We start from the raw sequence: 22,775 nt of genomic DNA on the forward strand, positions 1-22,775 counted from the left end.
CTAGTAGTAGGCTATGGGGTTTAGCAGTAATTTCTCAAAAATTCCACATGTCTAGCTCTCTAAAAAATGAAAAGGCCACTTGTTTGAATGGTGGTAGTGGGTTATGGGCTTTAAAAGCAAATTCTCAGAAAATGCCACATATATAAATTTCCAAATAAATAAAAATGCCAGTGTCTAAATGGTGGGAGGACTGTAGCCTGAAAACCTTCTTTTAATATATATATATAAAAGATTTTCATTCTCACTTTTTGCTATAAGAATATATTAGATTTTGATGATTGAAGACGTGGCCAATTCAAAATCTCTTTTATCCAATGGGTGGTGGAGAATGGCTACGTCATCATCCAATGGAAACGTGATAGGTGGTTGGCCTAATTAATCAACAAAGATTTAGGCGATGTCTGAATTTTGATTGGCCTTAGACCCAGGTCTGATTCATTAATAAATTCACTTTAAAATTATACGTGTATGTATGCATTTATACTAATCTTGTCCATATATATATGGTCAGACCAGGCTCGGATTGGGACAAGATTAGGCTGGAGTCAGGCTAGGATCGAAAATCTAGTACCGGCCCATATAAAATTTCGGACTGGTAGGTCCGGACTCGGATTGGGCCGCCCAAGTCGCACCCCTGTATTTCCGGATGTACCGATGTGGGACCAGTTTACCTTTGCTAATTGGGGTCTACGCCTGCTGCGTATTGCACTATAAACTCAACGGGCGGCTTGGGTTGGTTGGCACTATTCGCTGGGGACAGTAGTCATCAAGATTGAAGACTGGATGTCTGTGGCTCTGCAAGCTGCAGCGAAAACGCTGCGTCGCTTTGAATAAGAAATGTGAGCCAACGAGATGCGTTGCTTTAAAGCTCAATCGCAATCGTAGTCGCTGGAGGAGTGAGAAAAAAAGAAGAAGAAGAGAGAGAGAGAGAGAGAGAGAGAGAGAGAGAGAGAGAGAATTTGAGAGTGATCGATAGAGTGGGAGACGTGTTCCCAATTTGGTCCGTGTAAAAATGGAGGACGAAGGGAAGAACACGAAACACCAAAACACTACCTCATTTGATTTCTCCGGTTATTTTCCTTACCGGTTTTCTTGTTCATAGAGGTTGGTTTCTTCTATTGGTTCTGCTTCTCCGTTATTGATCTGTCATGGCTGAGCAATCTTCTTCATTTAGTCGGAACTCGACCGAATTTGATGATGTCGAAGAGTTTGTCTGGGTGAGCTCTTTGCTGCTTTTATAAAAGATCACGCTTTTGTCATCTTAGTTTTTGTTCTGGTGCTTGTATCTGAAGGAAGGAATTGTAATAAAACGCAGGCAAGTGAAAGGGAGACTAACATGTCATGGGACCGGTTTGGTCAAGTTTTTGATCTCATGCAGAAGGGGAATAGAGCATTCCGAGAGGGACGAATCGAAGATGTGAGATTCTGAACTTTTTTAGTAGAATTTGGTTTGCTATCAATTTCTGTAGCGATATTCCTTCCATCTGCTGTATTATTTTCGTGTAGCTCTCGTGGACAGTTCCTTTTAGTCAAACGTTTTCAAGATTAAAATTCGCTAATTTGAACACGTTGTCGTAGTGATATGAGCTCAAAATTGATAACCGCGAAAATATACAACCAAAGTTGTAGACTAGAAACTTTCAATTAGATGGAAATTATTGAGGACCAGGCGGTAGCACATAAACCTCAACAAGTAATTATGAAATTGCATCTTGTCTTTGCCATGGGATCCAAAAAATGCAACACCAAATAATTCTTGTAAATGCCCAAGTTTTCGTCTTCCTCCTTTCTTCTTAATTAAGCCAGGATAATAACATCAGTCATGCATTTTTCATCTTTTTGTAGGCAATTTCTCTTTGTATTGGACTAGGATCCATGAATAAACTAGTTATGGTTGGAAAGAAGCTCCCCCCCTCCCCCCCAAAATAATAATAATAATAATAATAATAATAATAATAATAATAATAATAATAATAATAATAATAATAATAATAATAATAATAATAATAATAAATAAATAAATAAATAAATAAATAAATAAATAAAATAAAAAGAATATAATGTAACTGATGAGGAGCCAAAAAGGACGTACGCTGCACCGTTGTACTTCCTAAACCACCATCAAGATAATAAGGATCTCTGGATTCACACTCACAACTAATATGCTTCCTTCCATTTACATCGTGAAAAATAGAAAATGAAGGATAAAATGTAAAGGAACAATTTTGGGACTTGGTTAGCTTGCTAGTATAAATTATATTGGTAATTGAGTAACAGAAAATACAGAAGAAAAAAAAGAAAAGAAAATGGGAGGTGGTATTTACAGTTCCAATTCTTGGTACTGAGGAAAAAGTACAGTTAGCTAGTCTAACACATTTAGGAGAAGAGAACATAGAATGAAGATGAGAAGACAGAACTGGAGTACCATACTGCTCATATGGTCTAGTGCACATTCACTATCATAATTGTCAAGGCGACAAGGCACCCATGGAGGGTAGTTTCGCTTAAGTGCCCAGCTGTTTAATACACAGTGCTTTAGAATATTTTTATTCTTTATTTTTTGGCCAATGTATGTGAATCTTGACATAGTCATCACTCATCAGTAAAGAGCTTTTCTAGTTTGTTTTTTGCCTTCTCCTCAGTTCTGTTATATTTTTGTATGATTGCTAGCTGATTGGATTTCTAATTCAGGCACTCAGTTATTACTCTAAAGCTCATAATTTAAAGCCTGGTGATCCTGTTATTCTTAGCAATCGAAGTGCTGCTTTTAGCAGGCAAGTTTTTTCTTTCAGCATTGTCTGCTTTTCTTATTGTTGCCTGTTAATGCTTGTACTCTTCTTGCAGTAAATTTTAATACATATTTGTAGAACCATGAAGCTGAATAATAGATACTAAAGCAATTGCATGGATTTTTCAAGCTGATGATATCTTCCATTACCAGGATGTGTGAACTTCTTAAAAAAAGACCTGCTTCCACTTCTGAATATAAACCATTGAATGGTTTGGATCCAACTACACATGCTGAGGTCTGCATTATTGATTCCTTCTTTACCTGTGTACTTTGCTGGGGGGGGGTGGCTTCTTTTTTTTTTCTATTTTATAACCACTGCATGCTATCTAAACTCTTCTCCTTTGACAATCATTTCAGCTTGCCTTGAAGGATGCTGAGAAGGTGATGAGCTATCGAAGTAATTCACCAAAGACGTACTTTCTGAAGGCCAATGCTCTTATATTGGTAAAAGCTCCAATTATCAATCTCTTTAATGTCTTTATGAGAGACTTGACTAACCTTTCCAAAATCTCTCTCTCTCTCTCTCTCTCTCTCTCTCTCTTGATATGTATATCCTTCTCATAGGAGTAAAAAAAAACTTACTTGCTCATTGTCTGATGATGAAGTCCATAGGCAATGTTTGTACATGGGAAATGTTGGATAGTGTAAACCTTCAATTGATATTGATATATTTCTGGATAGAAAGGAACAATAGGATTTTTGAACAGAAAGCCAGGTCTGAGTCTGGGGTGATTAACTTTGTAGGGGAAAAACCGAGAAGCTGGTTGTCTAGCTCTGATTTGTTTAAAGATGTTTTTTGTTCCAGGTCTTTTTTGAGGGTGAACTTTTTTGGAGGCTTTAAGGTTGTTTGTATAGCCTCTTGTACAGGCTTTTTACAGTTTCATACTGAATACAATACTTTACCTTTAAAGAAAAGATATATTTCTATTTCTCTGAAAAAAGGAAAGAAGGAAAACAGAAAAAGAAAAGAAAATAGAAGAACAAGAAAAAGGTGATAGATGAGACTTATAGATGTAATGATGAGGACACAGGATGATGGATCTACTGGTCAGTTAAATGAGCTTGTGGATGTTAAAGGAGACAATGATAATGTTTCTCTTTTTCTCCCTCTCAATATGCATAGGGTGCCTTTTGGAGCTGGGGGTATTTTTTGATAATAAATAGAAAGAAATTTTATTAAATGAAAACAAAGTACAAAAAATTTTGAGAAAATACTCTGCATCAATCCATCATCTATCTTTCCAATACAATCATTTCGAGACCAACAAACCAAGCCTCCCTAAAACATGACCTTTTGAACTAAAAAAAATTCTTCAACATAAAGAAAAACTGGATACAATTGTAATACTCTCTTAGTCTCTTTTCATTAATGAATCATTATTTTCATAAATTCAACCTTCACCAGATAACATCTCACTTAATTTCCACCTCAACAAATAGATCAAATTCCATCAAACAATAGCAGCTGTCACCCAATTCATTTTATCACCTCCACCTTCACCCTCAAACTTAATTGGTTAAAGTATTTCTCTTCTTTATAAATTTCTTTCTCCTTCCCTTCAACAATTCTACAAGTTCCCTATTTTCTTCCTCATTGTTTCTCTATGTATAACCTCAGTTCTAGTTCTACTCCCATATCCTTTCTCATCATCTCTATGTCTCCTCTAATCCCAAAACATCCATCCAACTACCCTATCGTTCTGATAAAGCCTCTCCTCTCTTGTCCATTAAAGAAAACCAATCACCCTCTTTTCCTTTAACTTCTCTTTGTGTTTCTTCCAACTCCTTCTATCTCTTTCGTCGAACTCCATAAACACTTCTTTACTCTCTATTTGTGCTTTGACCTGGGGATATATCTAAATACCTTAGGCTTCTTCACCTTGTAGTTGCTGCCAAGATTTCAAAGTTCACTTGAAATAGAGACCCCTTTTACGGAGGCTATCTTCCCAATTTTAGGAATTATATGGCATTTTGCAATTGTGAAGGGGTATGCTTCTAAGTTCATGCAACAACAGAAATGAAGTCAACAAAGTTTTAGTATAAATGATGTTAAAACATATCATATGTATTATTTGTGTTTTAGATGTATGTGTGAATATTATATTGATCACACTCGTGCACTTCTGGTACTTGTATGTATGGTAGAACTCAGATCAACTCAACCAAGCCTTGTCCCAACCGTACAAAGTCAGCTACTTGAATCTTGCGATGATGGAGTATCTCCATAGTTTTGGTGCATGGTTGGAAGCTTTAATAGTTGATTTGGTTACCAAATATTGAATTTATGTAAATTGTGAGGTGATCTAAATCCATGTGAACCTTCCTTTGATGATTCTATGGAATGTATTTTGTCTTCCTAGAGGTTACTGAAAATATGCATGGCTGTTCTAGCAGCTACTAAAATTCTTCCTTTTGCCTTTTCTTTCCATGGTATATTAATGAATAGATATGCATATGTATGTTTTGTTATGTTCAAAGTGTCTATGTTTTCCATCTGTATGGGTTCTTAAATGTATAAAATGATTAGTATGCATCTCTACTGTTCCTAAATTTGGAAGGTTGCAATCATATTTAATTTTTGGGTCGTCATCCATAGAAGTTTCTTAGGTGGATGTGAACTTTTCCCAATGATACCTATCTTTACTCTGAATTGACAGCTAGAACATTATGAGTATGCTCGGGATACTCTTCTTTCAGGTCTTCAGGTTGATCCTCTTAGGTAATGTATTAATAATGTTCCTTTTTCTTTCCTTTTGATAAAATAATTGTGTATTTTATGCTTTCTTTTAAACACTCATTCAGTATAAAAAAAATCAATATAGATTTTCAAGTTGTTCATTGTTTGGTTATGGGATTATGTAGCAATCCTCTTCAAGCCTGTCTTCGGAATTTGGAGAACATGTCAGCTGGTTTAGTCAGCAGGAAGAGAAATGGGAAACCACAACGTACTGATGACTTTGATTGCACACTTTGTTTGAAGTTGTTATATGAACCTATAACAACTCCTTGTGGGCATTCGTTTTGCCGGTCGTGTTTATTTCAGTCTATGGACCATGGTAACATTTTCACAGTATTTACTGTTTCTAGTAAGACCATTTCTGTTGCTTTACTGGGCTATTAATCTGATTTTCATATGGAATTGCCAGGTAACAAATGTCCAATGTGTCGGACTGTTTTATTTATTAATCCCAAAACATATTCACTGAGGTAAGTTACTCTAATATTTTAAGAAGAATACTTTTGTTGTGAGGGCAGCATGAGGAGACGTTTCCCCTACCTATGCAGTATCAATGGTGCCCATGCAGTGAGTCCAGGGACAACCATTTGGTGGGTCCACCTAGGTCTCCTAATCTGAAAATCATGGTGATTGAAGAAGCCCTAATTCATATGAAAACCACTATTAATCAGTTTCTGACTGTCAAAATAGTATTATAGCAAAGTGTAATAAGTCAGATCATTTAGGAAATTAGCAAGGTGCTCACCAAAAATATTACACAAATAGGGAGGATGGCCATTTCCTCTCCTGTATTCTGACTCGAGATTCTTTATAATTTTTTTTCTTGTTTTGAAAATTTGAACTCATAATATCTAAGTGTATATATCCTTTCTTGGCTTTCGCCAGTGTGACGCTGAACAACATTATACAGAAGAACTTTGCAGAGGAATATGCTGAAAGGAAGACAGAGCATGAGAATTTGACAAATTTAGGTGTTGATTTGCTGCCTCTCTTTGTCATGGATGTCATCCTCCCATACCAGAAGTTGTCGCTCAACATATTTGAGCCCCGCTACAGACTTATGGTGAGTTGGCCAATTTGATCATTCTTAATATTTGGCCATTGTAGATCCTGTGAAATAAGTAAGGTTTCAGCCTAAGTTTGTCAAAAAAAAAAAAAAAGAAAAGAAAAGAAAAACAAAGAAGGAAGATATCAGCTCAGGCATGAAATAGTTCAATGATAGCATCATAATCTGGATATGTTCTGTAGATTATGCAGATGGCTCATCAATGCATACTTTGATGTGTTAAGCCACTCCTTGGACTGGCCATGTTTAAATATATCTCCAACTGTAAGTGCTTAATTATCTGGTTAACAACAAAAAAGTTGTAAAGGTTAGAATGAGATAATGAAAATTGCTACATAGCATATATGCCGAAAGTCTATTCATTGTTTGATTTTTGATTGTTCAAGTCTCAGACTATGAACCACCTAATAAGTTCTCTAACTTGTGAAGCCTAGTGCAAATGCTGCCTTACTTCCCCTTCTTTGCCTAGGGAGTCATTTAACCCATTTGCATTCAGCATCTAGGTCATTTGCTATCATTTCCACTTCCCTGAAAACATGTTTGAGAACCCATGGGATATGTCCATTACATCTCCTACAAAATAATTACTTTTGAGTCCCCTTCCACCTCCACTTGTCTGAAGCCCAATCGTTTTGCAAACCTAAGCCCCTATAGTAGCATCAATAATTCAGCCTTCATCAAGTTTGTAGTACCAATTGGCCTTGAATATAATGCTAGTATCCTACTGTCCAAGTTTCTAATTGCACTACCCATTCTTGCCAACCTTGGGTTGTCCAATGATCTCCCATCAAAGTTCAGTTTTACTTTATCACCTACTGGGGTTTTCCATTCCATTCATATTTCTTCTTTTTCCTTAGAGGATTGTTCTACTTCCCTCTAGGTCCTTATAATGTCGGGCATTAAAATTTGTGGAAGTTGTCCATGGTTTTTACCCAAAAAGTTATCTTTACTTTAGTACTATCTAGAACCTCCTCCAAAGTTTTGTTCTTTGCAGAAAAAAATCTGTTATTCCTCTCCTCCTACACCATCTAAACAACTTCTGCCTTAGTACCTCTCCACATTACCCTTTCTCTCTTCTTTGGTTGTCTAAAGAAATTTGGGTTGAAGATGTCCACCACCTCTTGAGGGGGTTCCACTTGCAGTCAAAAAGAGAACAAAAAATTCCCAAATATGGTGTACAAAGTAGAAAGAGATTAATAAGTGAGATAGGGTCTCTTCACTACCCCTACATAAGAAGCACATATGAGGAGAGAGGCAAGAAGAGGAATTGGGGTCTCTAACAAAACACGTCCCAACCCCTACCAACTTGATCTGATGCTACATGTCTCACCATGAGACTGGGAGCCACCAAAAAAGTGGGACCCACCATGTATGAAATGTGCGGTGTTTGATTGTGTTGATAGGGTGTTGAAACGTATTTTGCTGGGGTGATTTAGACTCCAAGAAGAAGGCCTTTTTTTGCAGCATATCACAAGTATTTACCTTTTCAAGGAAAATTTCCCAACAAAAGGCTTGAATTTTAGGTGGAATAGGCTTATTCCAAATTTCTTTTATCAGGAAGTCCACCCCTTAAGAGAGAGGTGACATAAGAAAATTAAAAAAAGCAGAGCAAGTAAAGAAACCATCTGGTGAATAATACCCAAATTCTAGAATCTTCCAAATTAGGATCCAAAAAAGTTGACTCCAAAATGTCAAGCAGGTCAGTCAAAGAGTTACATTGACTTTCCCTTGGGCCTCTTCTGAAACCAAGGTTCCAATTATTAAGACCTAAAGGGGAGGGTGGGGATGCAAACGGATCAGATCAGATTCAAATCAGGGTATATTCGAATCCAATATGACATTGTTCATGTTGGATTTGATCCAATCCGAAGATCCGATTGGATCTGATAGGACTTGATTTGAATTCTGATCCGATCCGACTTGTATTCTTTAAAAATTAATAAATTATTAAAAGAAAAATAAAATATACTAGTTTAAATAAATTAAAAACAAAAATACAAGTATTTTTTAATTATTTTCATCACATATATACATGTTTTTATAAAAAAATAAATAATATAACAAATTTATAAAAATATAATATAAAAAATATATTTATAAATAAATAACATATATATGTATTATATATATTTATATTTATAAATATATAATATATATCGGATCGGATCTTCTCAGATTGGATAGGGGTGATCCGAATTTGATCAAATAGGACAAGATCTCGGATCGGATTAGATCATGATTCAATCCATTTGCATCCCTAGGGGAGGGTGTACCCAATCTAGAAATGGTTTCATTATGGAGGTTAGATAGGGCAAAAAGTTTAGGAAACTGATCTTTTAGGGGTATTTCCCCTACCCAAAGGTCTTCCCAAAAATGAATTCTATCATCTCTCCCCACATCAAAATGTATAAAGCTGAGGAAGAGAGGATATGCCTCATGAATTGCTTTCCATGGAGAAGTTGAAGTTGTGTTAGGAGCAATTTTAGCTCCCAACCATTACCCTCCAAGCCATGAATGATTACGGTTAACTTGTGCCACAACCCATCTCTCTCAGAAGGCAATATCCATAGCAATGAACATCCCAACAATGCAGTGTTCTTGAGATTGATGTTTCCTAGTCCTAGGCCCTCTTTCTATTTTGGTTTACAAACACGTTGCCATTTTACCAAGTGGTCCTTTTTTCCTCTCCTGGTTCCTAACGGAAGCCCCTTATATATTTCTCTAGTTGTCTTGCTATTCTAATTGGGATTTGGAATGTGGTAAAGAAGTAAATGGGTAGGTTTGTTAGTATGGATCTAATGAAAGTGATTCTTCATCCTAGAGAAATATAGTTTCTTTTCCAAAGGTTTAATATCTTGGCAAACCTCTCCATCATCGGCTTCCAAAAGCTGTCAGCTCTTGGGTTTCCCCCCAAATGTAGTCCTAGGTAGGTAATAGGCCAGTTCCTAATCTCACAACCCAAAACCTCTGCAAACCTCAGATTTCGCCCTCTTCCAAGTTAATTCCCACAATTCCATTTTTGTTCCAATTGATCCTTAGCCTTGAGATACTCACAAATCTGCCAATCAAAGCCTTTCAAATTTATCACAATTTCCAAGTCAACCCTCTTGCAGAATAGATTTGAATCATCATCAAATTGAAGATGGGATACTACAATTTGATTTCTACCCACTCTCCAACCCCGAAGTCCTTGTGTATCCTCATCCACAACCATTCTACTCAACACCTCTGCCACTAAGGTGAAAAGGAAAGGGGATATAGGGTCTCCTTGTCTTATTCCTCTCTTAGATGAGAAGAAGTCTTGAAATTCTTTCTGTACATATCATCAATACACTGTAATTTATATGATCAATTCATGGCCTTGAAAATGTTTAAAAAAATGGGCTTCCATTTTGAGATTCAATCTATAATAATATGAGGATGTCTATGATTAATTGATGTTAATATCTTTTGACATTTCATTTTTTTTATGGATTCAAATAATGATGATGATAGTAAAATATTGGACCATTTCTTTTGGGATTAGGTATAGTTTTTAATAGAAATAGTAAATAGCTCTTGCCTGTGGTCAACAATAAGTAATTTTGGAGAAAAGCAAATCAGGAAAGTCTCTTTTTTTTGGATAGGTAAAGGATCTTTACATGTGGCATGACCGCATGGGTTAAGCTACTAGTTCTTTCTTATACCTTAGCCATAGATAGCCATGATTTCTGTTCATGTTGAGACACAAATAAAGGGAATAGAGAGACAAGTTTACAAGAAAAGGCCATGTCAGCCTTTTAAGTAATGCAACTGACAACCAACCACTAGAACAAACTAAATAACAAACTAGAAAAGTGGAGAGGTTGATATAACAGAATTGTAACAGAAGTGTTATAAATAAGGAAAGGAAACCAGAAGAAGAATTATTGATTTTGGGAATGCAATCTCTCTCTCTCTCTCTCTCTCTCTCTCTCTCTCTCTCTCTTGTTCAAGAGGCCGACTTTCCTCAAAAAAGCCCCTGAGTTAGGCAATTACTAACAAGTTGGTATCAGAACCAAGATGCTAGCACAAGGTTGTTCGCAATGGAGAACAGGGTCGACAACATGGAAGGAGAAATGCAAAGATTATCGGCCGACGTCAAAGAAATAAAAGTAAGCTTCACATCCTTGTTTGAACAACTGGAACAGACATCACCAGTGCCGAATCAGGAAGGGTGGGAAGAACGCAGTGACATTAGTCATCGAAGCGGACCAAGAACGGAAAGAATCGAGTTTCCCGTCTTTGTAGGGGGAGATCCCACGTCCTGGCTTCTACGAACCGAAAGGTACTTCGATTACCACAATACGCAGGGACCTGATCGTGTTCCATTAGCTTTCGCACACCTGGAAGGAGAGGCAATCGTCTGGTACCAGTGGTACCGACAACGACATCCAAGAGCCACATGGGTGGATTTCACCGATGCCGTAACCATGAGATTTGGAGGCTCGACTTTTGAAAACTATGATGAAAGCCTCGCAAAGCTACAACAGACCGGCTCCGTCCAAGATTATCAGATGGCATTCGAAAGGTTAGCTGTGTGCGTGCAAGGGTGGCCAAAAAAGCACTTGTCGGCAGTTTTGTTGGTGGGCTCAAGGAAGAATTGCGGCTAGAGGTGAAAGCCATGCAACCCACCACCGTTCTTGATGCAGCAGCCTTAGCTCGACTCATTGAAGACAAGCTGAACCGGGCAAGAAGGATTAATCGACCTTTGGGAGCTGTGGTCAGACCAGGTATACCGAATCCAGAACCGGGTATCTTGGGTAAACCGGAGTCCAGACCAGGAGTAGGAATCACAGGCAAGGACGTTGGTTCAGGCCCCGACTCAGCCAAGAGGTTAACCTAGGTTGTGATGCAAGCTCGATAGGAAAAGGGCCTCTGTTATGCATGTGGAGACAAATTCGGACCAGGCCATCGCTGTAAGATCCTGCAAGTATTCTTCCTTTAGCCCGAGACTAAAAACGTCGAGCAATCAGCAAACACTGACGAGCCAGCAGACAACCAAGAATGGGGGCAATGGACAAAGGAATACCCGGAAGTATCCCTGCGAGCCTTGACCGGTCTTGCCTCCTCTCAAACTATGAGAGTAATTGGACTAGTACAAGGGCGCCATGTGTCGGTTCTGATAGACAGTGGCAGCACTCTCAATTTCATTACCCAAACATTGGTTAGACAACTAGGGATTCTGGTCCAACCATGTACAGCATTCTGGGTGCGCGTAACTAATGGGATCAACCTGGTGTGTGACAATACATAAACAGGATTAAAAATGAAGTTACAAGGACACAAGTTCGAGGTAGATCTACATCCCCTGGAAATCAGTGGAGCAGATGTAGTTCTCGGAGTCCAATGGTTAAGGCAACTAGGGCCGGTGATATGTGATTGGGCCCGTCTCACCATGGATTTGCAAGTGGGCAGCTCAAAAGTGCATATTCAAGGATAGTTGTCCAAGGGTCCAGGACCCATCAGTCTCGCCACCCTAAGAAAATAGGCAACAAAACCCACATCGCAGATAGACTCCCACGGGAATGGCCCAATTCTAGCCCAAGGAAGTAACTCCAGCAGATCCGAAGAAGCCCACATACAACTACAACAGCTACTTCAGAAGTTTTCAGTGATCTTCCAAGAACCTAAGGAACTACCACCGAAACGTGCCCATGATCATTGCATTCCATTGCTGCCCGGAACGACACCCACAAATGTAAGGCCCTATCGTTACCCCTATTTTCAGAAACTAGAGATTGAGAGACAAGTGCAAGATATGCTTGATAGAAAAATTATACAACCCAGCCAAAGCCCATTCTCCTCGCTGGTATTACTTGTGAAAAAGAAGGATGGGACATGGTGGTTTTGTATAGACTATAGGGCCCTGAACAACATTACCGTGAAGGATTGATTTCCCATACGGTAATCGATGAACTACTAGATGAACTCGGTCGGGCCACCATATTCTCTAAACTGGACATGAGATCGAGATACCATCAAATTCGGGTCCATGAGGGTAACATCCACAAGACCACCTTTCGTACACACGAGGGGCATTATGAGTTTTTGGTCATGTCGTTTGGGTTGACTAATGCGCCAACTACGCTCCAAGCACTTATGAATGACATATTTTGACCCCATTTGCGCAAATTTATACTCGTTTTTTTTATGATATACTTGTATAAATCACCTAGTACATCTATAAATCACCTTGGAACTACTAAGGACTCATAAACTCTTTGCAAAGGAGTCAAAGTGCACATTTGGACAGATGCAAGTACACTACTTAGGGCACATAGTCGAAAACGACATTGTAGTAGCAGACCCGGAAAAGATTTCAAGCATGATAAATTGGCCCCAACCTCAAAATGTTAAGGAGTTACGGGGCTTCTTGGGTCTACCAGGGTACTACCGGCAATTCATCAGAGGGTATGGACTGACTGCTGCCCCCTTGACAAGTTTACTTAAGAAGAATGGTTTCTACTGGACTAGGGAGGCCCAACAGGCCTTTGAGACGCTCAAAACAACTGTCTCGTCCCTACCGGCGCTCGCACTTCCAGACTTCTCAAAGGACTTCATCATTGAATGTGATGTGTCAAGCCAAGGAGTAGGTGCGGTCCTCATGCAAGAAGAAAGGCCACTAGCGTTTTTCAGCAAAGCAATGACAGCACAGAAATGGGCCAAGTCAGTATACGAACGCAAATTGATAGAAATTGTTCTCGCAGTTCAGAGGTGGTGACACTACCTTCTAGGGAGGAGGTTCATCATATGAACTGACCACCATAGCCTGAACTTTTTGTTGGAGTAGTCTGTACTATTCCCGGAACAGCAGCGATGGATAGCCAAATTACTCGGCTACGATTATGTCATTAAATACAAGGCAAGGCACACTAACAAGGTGGAGGATGCACTGTCATGCCAACCACAACTATTTCCATTACTTCTCACGGGCCCAACGTGTTCCATCATGAGTCAGTTAAGGGAAGAAGCTGAAAGACACCCACAACTGAACAAGCTGTGTTCACAGGTCCAAGAGGACCCTACTAGCCACCCAGGGTACACAGTGGAGAATAACTTGCTGTTGTATAAACGTCGAATGGTGATACCACAAGATTCAGCCCATATTCAGCAGCTTCTGGAAGTGTTTCACTCATCATCGGCAGGAGGACACTCAGGGATTTTGCGCACTTACAAGAGACTAGCCACCCAATTCCACTGGAAAGGCATGCGGAATTCGGTCAAAAAATTCATAGCCAAATGCGTCATTTGCTAGAAAAATAAGGCTGATACCCAGTCTCCAGCAGGTCTGCTACAACCACTCCCAATTCCTACACAAGTGTGGGTGGATATATCCCTGGACTTCATAACGGGGCTTCCTCTTTCCTATGGCAAGTCTGTCATTCTCGTAGTGGTTGATAGATTCACCAAATACTGCATGGTACCCCTAACTCTATTGTCTCAGATTGCGACCCATTTTTTATAAGTCGTTTCTGGGCAGAACTTTTTCGACTACAGGGAGTGAAACTCTTCAAATCTACCAGCTACCATCCTCAAACAGATGGGCAAACTGAGGTGGTCAACCGGAGTTTGGAAACCTATCTAAGGTGTTATGCAGGGGATAGGCCACGTCAGTGGCTCAAGTGGCTTCATTGGGCGGAATGGTGGTACAATACCACATATCACAGTGCAACAGGAATGACTCCCTTCCGGGCTCTATATGGACGGGACCCACCTCCCCTACTCCCATATGAGAAAGGGTCTACAGCAGTAGTAGTGGAAGACCAACTCCTCCAGCGGGATAGGGTGTTACAAGATCTCAAATCCCACCTCCGTCAAGCCCAACAATGGATGGCAGACTCTTACAACAGAAAGAATAGGCCTGTCCAGCACCAGATTTGGGAGCAAGTCTTCCTTAAACTACAACCATACAAGCAAGTTTCAGTAGCAGGCCACAGGTGGAACAAACTGAGCCCAAGGTACTTTGGCCCATTTCGGATCGTGGAACGCATTGGGTCTGTGGCATATAGGCTTGACCTTCCAGCAACATCAAAATTGCACCCTGTATTCCATGTATCTCTATTAAAGAAATGGCCAAAAATAGGAGCAATAACAACAACCACCCTCCTATCATTCTTGGAAGATGGCCAAGTTCAAACTAAGCCCACCCAGATAACAGATCTCAAGTGGATACGCAAAGGGAATCACATCGAACCAAAAGCATTGGTGGTATGGTCAGGTCTCCCACTTGAAGATGCAACTTGGAAACCTTACTTGGACTTACAGAATAGATTTCCACATCTTGACCTTGAGGGCAAGGTCGCTTTCAAGGGAGGAGAGACTTTTGAGACACAAATAAAGGGAATAAAGAGACAACTGTACAAGAAAAGGCCACGTCAGCCTTTAAGTAATGCAACTGATAGCCAACCACTAGAACAAACTAAATAACAAACTGGACAAGTTGCGAGGCTGATATAACAGAATTGTAACAGAAGTGTTATAAATAAGGAAAGGAAGCCAGAAGAAGAATTATTGATTTTGGGAATACAATCTCTCTCTCTCTCTCTCTTTCTTTTTTTCTCTCTCTCTCTCTCTTTCTTTTTTTCTCTCTCTCTCTCATTCAAGAGGCCGGCTTTCCTTGAAAAAGTCCCTGAGTTAGGCAGTTACCTAACAGTTCATGAGTTCCAGGATCTGTTTGAGAGCTCAGCATGACAGCATGTAAATCTCTTGATGTTTTAGCATGTTAAAGAACTTTATGCAAATTTTGGAACTTGATACTGGTTTTCCTAATACAATTGGTCTTTCAAGTTCTAAGAGTATCGACAAATTCGAGCCTCTTAGGTGTTCATTGACTATTCCTTTATCTAGATTTTTCGATCTCATAATAGCCTAAACATTTTTCACTTTTGTCTGGAAGTTGGTTGAACTACAGTCCCTCTTTGTTGATCATCCGGTGAGAGAATTTATTTTTGCAGTTTCATATTGCTTTATCATGATAGGATTATGAGTAAGAGAATTCAGTCCCTCATTGTTGACCCATTATTCATTTTTGGCTCAAACTATTGCTTTATCATGAAAACCATAATAGGATTATAGTGTTTATAACAATCTTTTTCTGCTAATACGAATTCTGGTCTTTGTTATGTTTTCTATATTCTTCATTCTTTTGTTTTCTATGTACCAGTTATATTGACCTACTTATTTTTATATTAAAACCAGGTGAGGAGGATAATGGAAGGAAATCATCGAATGGGAATGGTGGGCCACTATTGATCCTTCTCTATGTCCTCTTCTGTATTCTGTTTATTTTCAGGGCTTCCTATATTCTCTTTCTGTTTTTATGTATTCTTTTCTTTTGTTCCTCCCTATCCCATAGGCTGCCATTGACTCTACAACAGGTGCCATAGCTGATTTGGCTTGTGAAGTTGAAATAACTGAGTAAGTGATAATCATTTGCTCAGACTTTTCTAGTTTTATTTATTTAAGTTCGTGCTTTTGAGTTGCTGTATTCAATTGTTTATTTTTACCTTACAAGCCATTTTGTTTTCATTTGCACTTGTATAGGTGTGAGCCACTTCAAGATGGCCGTTTCTATCTAGAGGTGAATTTTTTTTTTCTACATTTCTTGATCTACATTAATCTTGTACACTTCCCTTTCCTGATCTGACATCAATGTTGTTCTTTTTTTATTGGTAACAATTCACTTTGTTAATGTTGAGTAAAGAATTCTGTACATGCATAACTGTTCCCTAACACCCCTTTGTTTGGGCCGGCAAAAGCCACCCCCATTGCTTACATTTCTTTTTCAAAGATTACAAGTTCCCCCTTGGGAAATCAAACCCTGAAACATTTCATTCCTTCTTACTCCTTGCCTTGCTAATTCATCATCCATACTATTGGCTGAACATGGAATCCACTTGTATGTTACTCTCAATGTCCTTCCTATACCTTTGAGATCCCTGATTTCATGTCTATAATGCTAAGACCCTTCCCTATCGTTCAGGATCCATCTCACCATCACTTGTGAGTTGCCTTCCACCAGTAGATTTCGTTGTCCAACATCGATGCTATTATGTTACTTAAGTTGATTCACTTTAGTTAAATTAATCAACTTTCGTAGTTTTAGTTTTTCAAGTATAACTAATGTATACACATTCTTTTTTTAGAGAAATTCTAGAAAAGAAAGGGCGATATGCAATAGAGATTCAAGGTTTTCCAATATTAGTTAACTGCTCCCGTAGTAGATGGATCCTGAAAACCAGAAAATGGTATTGCATATGCATGGGCTCTTTGGGGAGGATGGCGTATTCAGCTGGTACAACATGAAACCTTTATATAGACATCAGCATTTTGCATACACATGATCTTCCAATTGCAACAGAGATTAGTATATAAAGAAGGCTCCCTATATCCTATGTTTTTTTTTTTTTTGATCATCAACAATAAAGAGAATTTCATTCATTGAAGAAAGAAATCCCTGCCCTCTAAAAATAACAAGCAGGGTACAAAGAGAATAGCTTTTGGCTATTTAGTCCAGTAGAAGTTCAGGACTGTTATCAGTCTTCAACTCTAATGGATTTCAGGGTCGAAGATAAGAAGAAAGGTAAGAGGAAAGAAGAGGAAGAGGGAGGAGAAGCAGTAGAACACAAGGGTTGAAAGGAAGAGCAGAAGCTTAATGTTCTGCCGCCGCCACCTTAATTAACATTTATAGGTTATGCTCATTACATGGAAAGGACAGATCTGCCCTTAGTCTTTACATAACAAATAGAGCAAAAAATAAGACTGAAATAAATAACAACTGAAACAACTAAATGACCAATAGCTAACCCTAGACAGACTAGAACATCTTCTACCCTACAAACACAGTGGGATCATAGCTGTGGGGCCCACATCAGTGTTCTCTACACTCCCCCTCAAGTTGGGAATAAATGTTTATCATTCCCAACTTGGATAGATCTGCCTCTAGCTTCTTCCGTGGTACAGCTTTGGTGAGGATATCAGCTAGTTGCATATTGGAGGTGATGTATGGGAGACACACTTCTTGTGATGAGACCCTCTCTCGTACAAAGTGTCGATCAACTTCAATATGTTTAGTCCTGTCATGCTGCACTGGGTTGTGTGCTATATTAATAGCCGCTTGATTATCACAATACAGCATCAGGGGCTTCTCATACTCAATACCCAACTCCTCAAGTAGTGATCTCAGCCAAAGAATATCAGCCACTCCATTAGCCATTGACCTGTACTCAGCTTCAGCACTGGATCGGGAGATAACACTCTGTTTCTTACTCCTCCAAGAAACCAGGTTACCTCCCACAAGAGCACAATATCCAGAGGTAGACCTTCTGTCATCAACACTCCCAGCCCAATCGGCATCCGTATAGACTTCCATCTTCATGTGGTCATTGTTCTTGAACAGTATACCTCTACCTGGGCATCTCTTCAAGTATGCTAGTATTCTTTCTACTGCTAGAAGGTGCGTGGTTCTAGGAGAATGCATGTACTGACTAATAACACTAACGACATAACTGATGTCTGGTCGGGTGAGGCATAGATATAGGAGCTTTCCCACTAACCGCTGGAACATAACTTTGTCTTCAAGCAACTCCCCACTCTCTACACTAATCCTGTGGTTCTGTTCAATGGGTGTATCTGCAGGTTTGACACCTAGCTTTCCAGTTTCAGCCAAGAGATCTAAAACATATTTCCTCTGTGAGACAAAGATCCCCTGTTTAAATCTAGCAACCTCAATACCCAAAAATTACTGTAGTGTACTCAGGTCTTTCACCTCAAACTCTTGATTAGGAGCTGTTTGAGGGACTCAATCTCATGGTTGTCATTTCCTATCACCACAATATCATCAACATAAACTGCAAGTAGTGTTAGTGATGACTCCACCCTCTTGATGAATAGTGTATGATCTGACTGGGCCTGTACATAACCGAACTTCCCAAGGGCTAGTCTGAATCTATCGAACCAAGCTCTAGGTGACTGCTTCAAACCATACAATGCCTTATTGAGCCGGCAGACCTTCTTACCTGCCTCTGTATCATAAAATCCAGGAGGCAACTGCATATAAACCTCTTCCTGCAAGTCCCCATTTAGGAAGGCATTCTTAACATCCATTTGGTACAAAGGCCAAGTGTAGCTTGCTGCAACTTTAATTAATATTTATAGGTTATGCTCATTACATGGAAAGGACAGATCTGCCCTTAGTCTTTACATAACAAATAGAGCAAAAAATAAGACTGATTTTTTTTAACTGAAACAACTAAATGACCAATAGCTAACCCTAGGCAGACTAGAACATCTTCTACCCTACGAACACAGTGGGACCATAGCTGTGGGGCCCACATCAGTGTTCTCTACAAATCCCATGAACTAAAGAATCCAGAAACAATATCAATTTACAACTCAGCACCCAGCCCTTGCCATCCCCATACAAGATTATCCTTGTAATCCCCAATCTTGCTAACACTCTTTACATATTAAAAATTAAAATAAAAAAATCTACAAACAACCTAAATGGCTTCATTTTATTAAGAACTAGCTAACATGGCTTCAGTTTTAGACATGCTTTATACTGAAGATTAAAAGATAATGATTTATGTCTGGACCCGCCAATGGGTCAGGTCTAGGCTGGATCAGGGGTAAACCCGGTCCTAGAACCCAACTGATAAACCCTGTCCTGGAACTAAACTGGTAAGAAAACACAGATACCCAATACCAAACTAGACCCTACAGGGTCCTGGGTGAGGTCCTGAACCAAACCTTCAGTAACCAGGCTCATTGGGTCTGAACCCATTAGACTCGATTATAATTAAGCACCTAAATATCAGGTAGAACCATGGTAATTTTGGTAATAACAAAAAGTCTATAATCTCAACTAAATTTCTAAATATCATCTTAATAAAACATGTCATATTTACATTATTAAACATAAATGTAGATTTTACCCAAAACAAAATGCCGCAATGTCCAGTTACAGGCAATCAAGATGTTTGGAAGTAAAATAGATTAACAACTCAAGCAATAAAACCTAAACAGCAATAGAGAAAACAAGTAATACGGATTAGCTGACGTAAGACATGAGAGAGAGAGAGAGAGATCATATACTCATTGCATTGTCCATATGTTACACAATTTAAATTTTATCTGTTGCTTTTATTGTTTAATCCTTTTTAGGGATCAAACCAAGTACTTGATTTGAAGAATTTACACTGCATTGGGCCTGGCTTCTCTGGCCATGCCCTTTCAAATTTTAACAATTGTTCAACCGAGCCTGCACAAGTTGTACCCTACTTCAATGTAAATTTTATTTATTTATCTTTGCTTATTTTCTTTTACAAATTTGACAAAGACATAACATAATCAGCTATAGCAGATAAATTGCATTTTCCTTTGCTCTGAAATGAAAACTTTATTTGTTATTTTTCTTTACTGTTTGGTTTATAATTTGGGTTATAGGTATGTATGCTTTTGTATGCTCACCATATGTAAATAATGGGCAGAGTCTATCTTTTATTTTTCTTTCACTTTTATTTTTCCGAGGTTGTTTCCTGGGAGGACTTTGGTAACATATATATATTCTAAAATGAATTACTGATAATATGACACAGGTTGAAGGTCGTCGAAGATTTCACATCCTCCGATCATGGGACCAGGATGGGTTAGTTTTTTCATGATTTAGCTTAAAATAGATGTGGTGGTTTCCTTGGGCAATCATGTATTCAAATTCTATCCAGTGAATGATTTGTGGTGGTTTCCCCACTACTTTATAAAGGTATCGAATTGCAGAAGTAGAATGGGTACAAGATATTTCTCCACAGGAAGGGACAAGAGAGAGGGGAGATGTAAGTATATTGCAATATTGTGTTGTCAATTTGTGATTTTCATTGTATCTTGAAGTGATATAGGAAGGTCTTGGAGGGCATTAGAGTTCTTTCAACATTGGTAGCGAATCTAGGTAAAGAAAGAAGGAATTTCATAGCCTTTGCTGCCTGAACCTCAGTGACAGAGTTCATATCTATATATCTAAATATTCCTTCCTCCAGTATTGCTTTTTTTTTCCAGTTTTAGATATCATCCTTGAAGCTGCATCCTGCATGTTTAAAAGAATTGACATGTGAGGGCAATTCTACCTGTAACAACTCCATGCAATAGGTCTGGGTCTGCAACTTATAAAAGACGAATGGACAAATGTGACAATGTGGGGCCTTAATCTCAACCTATTCTTATTATGTGTTCTCTTGTTGAATTATCTGCCATTTGGAATGCCATTGTTGACAAAAAAAATAAGTTTCATGCCCTGTTGGGTCTGTGGTTAGTGATTAAAGTGTCTTATATGAGACTTAAATTGCATGTTGTGTTCTCCACAGTGAAGAAACTGTACTAATGAGCATTATGTTTTGGTACTTTAATGTATTTTCTTTCTTCTGGGTGAACACAGTTACAGGAAGTGGCTAGTGAGGCAGCGGAATTTGCTCGTTCATGGATAAGGAGAGCAAAAGAAGCAGCACGAACAGGTACAACATTAACAAAGGAGAATTGGAAAAAAAACTTTTCTTTTCCTTTTTACAATACTATCATCATCGTTCATGCCTTATCCCAACTATATGAGGTCGGCTATATCATGAGAGTTTGGCAAAAGTTCAGCTGCCAACCTGACACACCCTCCTTTTTACAATACTATGCTTAATAGAAATCTTGGATCCTCGATGTTATCCTTTTTTCCTCTAGAATTAGATTTTATCTTGTCTTCTTATTTTCATGGGGAAGTTGCTTTGATTGTCAATAGTTTATGGGTCACAATGGACTATGAAATTCTGACAAACTTTACCAAGTATTAACTTGTTTTTTTACTCAATCATCAATTTGCCTGCCATGTGTTTGGCCTGATGAAGAGATTTCTCCAAACGAGTCTCAACGAATGCAGATGATTCTGGTTATTTTATCTTTTCACATTTGCTCAGATGATTGGGGGAAAATGCTAAATGCTTTCAGGGTAAAGCATAAAACAATACAATCATCTGATTGGCCATATTTTTGCTTTAGAAAATCTCCTTGGTTTGCTCTCTTTTTTTTTTTTCCATTGTACGAATGCACACATAAATAACTCCTCTGCCCTCCCTGCCTAATGCTTATGACTTTATGCATTTTGTGTCTTTGTTCATTACCTAATGCAGGTAGGAGATCAAGGCAAATTGAACTCCTTCAAGCTGAAGCAGTGCCCATACCACAGGATCCTGAGCGCTTCAGTTTTTGGGTATATGTTCATAGCCTTCTATGGTTTATAGCCTAGTAATTAGTTTATTAATCTATTGATGATTTCCTAGAATCTGAGTATTATACCTGGTTGCAGCTTGTGAGCTTGTCAAGCCAAAGGCCATCTGATAAATTGGAACTACTGCGTTTAAGAGATACAAAAGAGGTAGTTGATCTTCATCCAGTAAGAATGTCAGAGATGGTTGATTAGATAGTAAGGATGACCACCAATAGCGTGCTGGTTCACATTTCACAGTTCACCACCCTAGAGGTCCCAAGTAGGCGGTTCTTGAGTTAAATCTTTATTAGGTGACTGAACCAACTGATTATCAAAATTTTGGACACTCAGGGAAAGGAATATGCATGTAAACAAATAAATAGCCTTGATAAGAATGGTTATAATCAGGTTGGTTTGGTAAAGAAACCTCCAATGCTATCACATGTATTCCATTTAAATGGAATTGTTTACATGTTTCCCTCATGTTATGCTATTGGCATTACTTACATAACAAATAACAGTTTAATAGGTATTCTAGTTTGTTTTATTTCTTCATATCTGAATTGCAAAACTTCTGCTCTCTTTTTAAATGTTAACATTATTGTATTGCTGGCAGAGGATACAACGGGGGCTAATTTATCTGAGGGCCGAAGAACAGGGCTGTCGAATGCAATGAAGTTGTAGAAACAGGTTTCAGTGCTTTGTAGTTGTACATGGATATGGTAAAAGTAACTGATAAAAGAATGGATTTTGGTAAAATTCAATTTGTTTCAATATAAATTCTTATTCTTTTGCTCCATCCAACTGAGATTGTGGCCGTCTTTTATTTTACAAGGGTCAATCCCAATTCTATTAATGTCAAACACACTTAACGAACGCATTCTTACAGTGGTTCTTTTGAGGCAAACCCTTTCTTATC

At 38.6% G+C, this 22,775-nt stretch overlaps 1 protein-coding gene across 2 annotated transcripts; it reads left to right on the forward strand.

The window, feature by feature from the left end:
* Nucleotides 1-707: 707 nt before the first annotated feature.
* On the forward strand, nt 708-22,660 carry LOC148854350 (zinc finger (C3HC4-type RING finger) family protein). 2 transcript variants are annotated; one of them, XM_088983375.1, is made up of 18 exons: nt 708-1,217; nt 1,316-1,417; nt 2,692-2,774; nt 2,942-3,026; nt 3,149-3,235; nt 5,449-5,510; nt 5,654-5,847; nt 5,938-5,998; nt 6,414-6,591; nt 15,814-15,852; nt 15,971-16,032; nt 16,159-16,195; nt 20,214-20,263; nt 20,378-20,447; nt 21,044-21,119; nt 21,780-21,859; nt 21,956-22,024; nt 22,473-22,660. In XM_088983375.1, the coding sequence occupies exons 1-18, from the start codon at nt 1,149-1,151 to the stop codon at nt 22,530-22,532; spliced, it is 1,464 nt and encodes a 487-aa protein (XP_088839501.1). In that variant the 5' UTR covers nt 708-1,148; the 3' UTR covers nt 22,533-22,660. The 2 variants fall into 2 exon arrangements, with proteins under 2 accessions (XP_088839501.1, XP_088839502.1); XM_088983376.1 differs by lacking the exons at nt 20,214-20,263; nt 20,378-20,447.
* Nucleotides 22,661-22,775: the final 115 nt, after the last annotated feature.

The sequence above is a fragment of the Nelumbo lutea genome, chromosome 4, assembly GCF_056320005.1.
Source record: "Nelumbo lutea isolate HS-2025 chromosome 4, American lotus-T2T, whole genome shotgun sequence".
Taxonomy (NCBI): Eukaryota; Viridiplantae; Streptophyta; class Magnoliopsida; order Proteales; family Nelumbonaceae; genus Nelumbo; species Nelumbo lutea.